At 41.5% G+C, this 5,503-nt stretch overlaps 1 protein-coding gene across 1 annotated transcript; it reads right to left on the bottom strand.

Annotated features, from left to right (window-relative positions):
- Window positions 1-1,996: 1,996 nt before the first annotated feature.
- Window positions 1,997-4,392, bottom strand: LOC136886041 (G2/M phase-specific E3 ubiquitin-protein ligase). The gene has a single exon (XM_067158761.2). The coding sequence runs from the start codon at window positions 4,366-4,368 to the stop codon at window positions 2,587-2,589; it is 1,782 nt and encodes a 593-aa protein (XP_067014862.2). The 5' UTR covers window positions 4,369-4,392; the 3' UTR covers window positions 1,997-2,586.
- Window positions 4,393-5,503: the final 1,111 nt, after the last annotated feature.

The raw sequence follows: 5,503 nt of genomic DNA, 5'->3' as shown, positions 1-5,503 counted from the left end.
GATACTTGACTGTAGCAGAGAGTATCTTCGACGGTTATTTTGTGTTGTTCATATTATGTCCTCTGTGTGTACGCTTATTGGAACAGTATACTTTTATTTTTTATTTTTTAAAATATGGTTTACAGCTTGGGTAATGTAAGTAGTTCCATTAAACTCAATGCTTAATACTTTTGTTCTTTTAATTGCATTGCGTTTCCAGCTTTAATGAAAGAATAACCTCAATCGAAGAGCCTGACTGCACTTGCAGTGTTAACGCCAGCTTGACAGCTGGCATGTCTGTCAGCCAGTTGCGCATGTGCTTGTCCTTGATTCGTCGGGTAACATCGGGATGAACCGGAACAAGCTGCGCGAACCGAAGTAGCCGAGGGTTCTTTTGTTGTCGGTTAATACAACCCATCATTGATGAAGCAACTTGCATCAATTGAAGAATATTTAACACATTATACTGCACACAGCTGAACACATGACTCTACATTGTAACTGCCTTAGACCTCTTCAAAAATTCTGAAGTAAATTATTTGCTCAAAGCACATTCCTTGCCAAACAGATGCTTGTCTTTTCTATTTCAAGGATTCTTTTTCGAGATATACTGATCTGAACTGTGCTTTTGACCTTGCTTACACAGTCGGCACTGATATGTCGAGAAGATAAAATATAAAGCATTAGGTTAGAGATTCTGCCATATTTAAGATCACCACGAGCTGATAGCATTTGCCCTGCCAGTGCCGACTGAAAATTTTCTCCAGCTCCCTAAGGAATGAGGAACAACATGGTATTTTCAAACCGTAAACAAGTCTGCTCTCAAAATCGGAAGCTAAGTCTCTGCGATTAGGAGAGTGGGAAGAAGGACGAAAAACTGGGAGTCTCCCGCTTAAATCAGAGGAGTTGACATGCCTGTAATAATATAGCCTGTTCATTATAACAAGAGCTACAGGAACACGTTGGCATCACAGTGCAGATTCTCCACGGGAATTATTATGCCTCCAAAACCAAACCAAACCCCATGGCACTACAGCCCTTGAAGGGCCTTGGCCTACCAAGCGACCGCTGCTCAGCCCAAAGGCCTGCAGATTACGAGGTGTCGTGTGGTCAACACGACGAATCCTCTCGGCCGTTATTCTTGGCTTTCTAGACCGGGGCCGCTATCTCACCGTCAGATAGCTCCTCAATTCTAATCACGCAGGCTGAGTGGACCTCGAACCAGCCCTGAGGTCCAGGTAAAAATCCCTGACCTGGCCGGGAATCGAACCCGGGGCCTCCGGGTAAGAGGCAGGCACGCTACCCCTACACCACGGGGGCCGACTATTATGCCTCCACAATGCAAAATTATTCTTCACACACAAATATTGTAGAAGGAAACATTAACATTTTCTTTTTTGCTGTGAAAGGAACTAGGACATCAAATTGGAAACAATACGCTGATTATCCATAAAAACGGTCATGCCTTCCTGATTTTACAAAATATAAATTTCACGTTTCCGTATTGTCAGCTAAACTATAACACTATAACCACTATAACAATGATTTATTATTGAACAGTATCCTCCTTATTCAATACATTACGGTTAATGTGAATTTTAAAAACTTAATTTCACATTTGTCACTTCTACACATGTTTTGATCCTAACTGGATCATCTTCAGTAGATTGCTAAAAATTGACATACCGTATACATATTGTAGCGAAAAGATTTCAACACAACCTTATAAGAGCATGAACTTTTCCTTAAAAAGAACATTTTAACATTCATAACATCATTCTTGCTTCAATTTAAAATGTTTTAACTACAATATGTATATGTCAATTTTCAGCAGTCTACTAAAGATGATCCAATTAGGATTGAAACATGTATATATGTGACAAATATTTTTTTTTTTAATTTCACATTAACCATAACTTAATGAATAAGGAGGATATTGTTCAATGAAAAAATCATTCTTATAGTGATTTAAAGATTATTTGTTCTTGATTTCAAATCGACTTAACACCTCTTTCATAATACATATATCTTGCATGGTAAATAAGCTATGCCTCAAAAGATGTAGCCAGAATGGCCAGTCAAATGTTGATGTTATATGATACGTTTCCTACCAGTACAGGGTTTGAAAATTTTTTTCTATACATCAGCCAAGATCTTGAAACAAGTGAATATTGTCATATGTTTTACTGATCAATATGTTGATTCTACTTATCTCCAATCTTTCTTTTCCTTAGATGTTATTTAGTCTAATGCTTATTTCTATGTTTTAGCTTGTGAGGAACTGATTCATGACTTTTTTAAGTACAAGTAGCAAATCTCTCGTATTAATAACCTAAAATCTTCCACTTACCAGGAAAAAATAAATAAAATAAATAACTTTTAAAAACCTGCTTTGGATTTTCCAGGATGGTTTAAGAAAGATTTGCTACTTGCACTTTACTGACAGACTAAAAGGACTACCCACATTTCTTCCTACAAAACTTTGTACACAAATACCTGATAACCATCTGAGGGCAGACTCATTTCTCATCACTTGTCCAGTCTGCTTTGAAATATGACAGGTGATTCTGCAACTAAATACGGTTGTTGACAGAACGATAAGATCTACTACTGCATTTTTCTCTTCTTCGAATAAATGAATTCTTTTACAGTCTCCGGCATGAAGGCCGTGGCAGTGGGCATTGTGTGCACAATGACCGGCTGCTGGTACAGGAACATCATGGACCCACAAGACGGCTGAGCAGTGACATTCACATCCCCTTCCACTTGCAAGGGCTGACCGTTGAGCGGAATGTCACTCAAGCGCACTACCTCGATGGCAGCTCCGTCTTTACCGATCACAAAGTCACTATTTTTGTTGGACACCGTTTGGTTGGAGGCACCACTCCTGGTGGAAACTGAAGGGTTCACAACTCTGCTACTGGAAGGCGCAGATGGGGCCACAGTATTGCTCCTAGACGAAACTGAAGGAGTTGCAACACTGTGTCTAGTAGGAGCGTTATTGTTTCTATCAGGAAATGAGTGGGATGCAATGCTGTTCCTGTTGGGACCTGACTGAGGAGTAGCACTATCCATGCGGGGATAAGACAGGTTTGGGTAATTAACCCTATTGGGAACAGACTGGATCACAGATGTGTTCCTTGCAAAGGTTGGCTGGGTTGGCATGCTGTTCCTTGATAAAAGAGATAGAAGGGAGGGAGTATTCAATCTAGACCTAACATCATTGTCCTCACCATCACTGTCATCAATGACAATTATATCGTCCTCGTCATCCTCATCATCATAACTATTGTTTTTCATAGTGAAAAACGCATTAGAAGATCTCACCTCAACTATTCTTCCAGTTGTTGTTGGAACTAAATTCTTGTCATCTTCGTCATCTATCACTATAATGTCATCTTCTTCCTCTTGGTGTTGCTCAAAGCGGACAGGATTTTCCGGAGGGGGGGACGCCGCGGTGGAGGACGAAGCCCTCGATAAGTTGTCGTCACTATTCGAAGGTACGGCCCGCTGTTCATTCGCGGGTTGTTCAGGTGAGTCCCGTTTCTGTAGCATGTTAATACACTCCTGACACTCCCATCTCGAACTGTTCCACTTCTCGCGGCCACAAGCCTTGTGTATCCCCTGAGCACCACAAAACTTGCACAAAATTATTTCCCATCGTGTGCCAGCGTCGCTGTATTCCCGCCCTTTGGTACACTTGCAGACAGGAGCATCGCAGCGATTGTGACGGTGAAGCAGCTCCTCGTAAGCATGCGGTTCCAGCTCCCAAGAGGCATCTTGCTCCGGTATGAAAATGCCGTATTGCAACATGGCTTTCTCAAAGTGAGATTTGTCATTACACTGAGGGCACTTGAAAAAATACCCACTGCTCATTGCAAAAGCCTGGACACAATTGCGATGGAACCACGTGTTTTTACTACAGCACGGAGCCCACAAATTATCCCTACACAAGGTTGGCGGAACTTCCTCAAAGCAGATGGTGCAATTGATGTCTCCAGTTTGTAACTGTTTCAATACCGGGGCAGGAACTCTTTGTACTGGTCGATGACCGCTACAGTAAGACTTATACTGGCCGAAGAACTGATGGAGTGAGCCTCTCTTCAAACCGCAAGGCAAATGGAAGACCTTCTTGCACTTATTGGTGGAACAGCAGATGGTGGCGCCACCTCGGTGGCAGTAGACACACAAGTAACGCTGGCTACGACGTTGTTCTTTGCGAATGTCATTCATTAGAAAACCGAGAATTCCTTCATCATCTGCACCATTCTGCTCGATGTTTGAAGACAACAGCAAGCAGAAGTAATGGATCATAATGTCCTCCATGGTATAAAATTTCCCATACAAGACTTCATTATCTTCTGTGTGTTTGCAGAAGTAGCAAATCATGGTTGGCACTTTGGACCGGTTCGAAATCTGCTGCATGATGACTCCGGAGACGGCAACTAGAAGAAAAAGGAAAAGAAAAAAACTGTAGTCTCACATATAATCTACATTAATATTATAAGGAAAGTCTGAGTATGTTTGTATAGTAGAACCTCCATTATCTATCTCTTGATTAATCAATCTTTGGATTAACCAAAAGTCTTATTTTTTGCTGTGACAGTATGCACGGAGTAGCATTATGAAAATCAGCCTATCACAAGCTGTTTCTGACAAAATGTGACACATTCGATATTCTGTCATTGCTAGGTAATTGAAGGTCTTAGCTAAATCCTATAACAAAAAATTTAGCAAGATGGTCCAACGTCTCCCTGTAGGGCGCCATGGATTTCAGCGCTTGATTACACGCCCTCCATACAATTCAGACCGTCGAAGCTCAAGGCTGATCTGTCTAACATAATCTGCTATCTTATTCCCAGCAGCTATCTCTCCTTGTTTAGTAAAAGGCAGCTAGACAATTCCATATCCTACTGTATTCTCTGGCCTAAAGAGCTTAATGTGCGACACTGTTGAACTGGCAGTAATTTCAGTACATCGTATGTGTGAGAAGTAAGGTAAATTATGAGATTTAGGGCCGGTTCTACCGTCTGCTGGTAAAGTGGCTGGCAGCTGCCCCAGCAGGTAAACTACCTGGAGGTGTAAATCGGCTGGTACTTTGGCTTGCGTCCGACCACCTTAGCGCAAGCGCTAGGTAGCTATCCAGAGCAAGACACCAATATACGAAGTTGGCTAGACTGATTTTCAGCGACTCCTCGCTTTCGAGTGTGATGCTATCTATCGTCAGATGCATGAAAACATTTCGATTGTCTTATTTCCCTGTGCTTGCGTCTACTGATTATCACCAAAAAACCTAATAAGGGGAGTCTTAAGAGTTATGGACAACGATTTATGTCAAGCTTTCGTGATTTTAAACTATGATCTTCAATATCAATACCTAATTGGGATTAAAATCTCAAGATTACATTTTCTTACGCCAGTTATAACCTGTCATGTAAGGCAGCGGTTTTTTTTTTCCTCTCTCTATTGGCTTAACGTCGCGCCGACACAGATAGGTCTTATGGCGACGATCAGGAAAGAGCTG

Source organism: Anabrus simplex, chromosome X (genome assembly GCF_040414725.1).
Source record: "Anabrus simplex isolate iqAnaSimp1 chromosome X, ASM4041472v1, whole genome shotgun sequence".
NCBI classification, from domain to species: Eukaryota; Metazoa; Arthropoda; class Insecta; order Orthoptera; family Tettigoniidae; genus Anabrus; species Anabrus simplex.
This window is presented reverse-complemented; position numbering and strand designations above follow the sequence as displayed.

Bases quoted from the DNA above. Each gene is read 5' to 3' on its own strand.
- LOC136886041 (XM_067158761.2), bottom strand. From the start codon at position 4,368: ATGATTTGCTACTTCTGCAAACACACAGAAGATAATGAAGTCTTGTAT.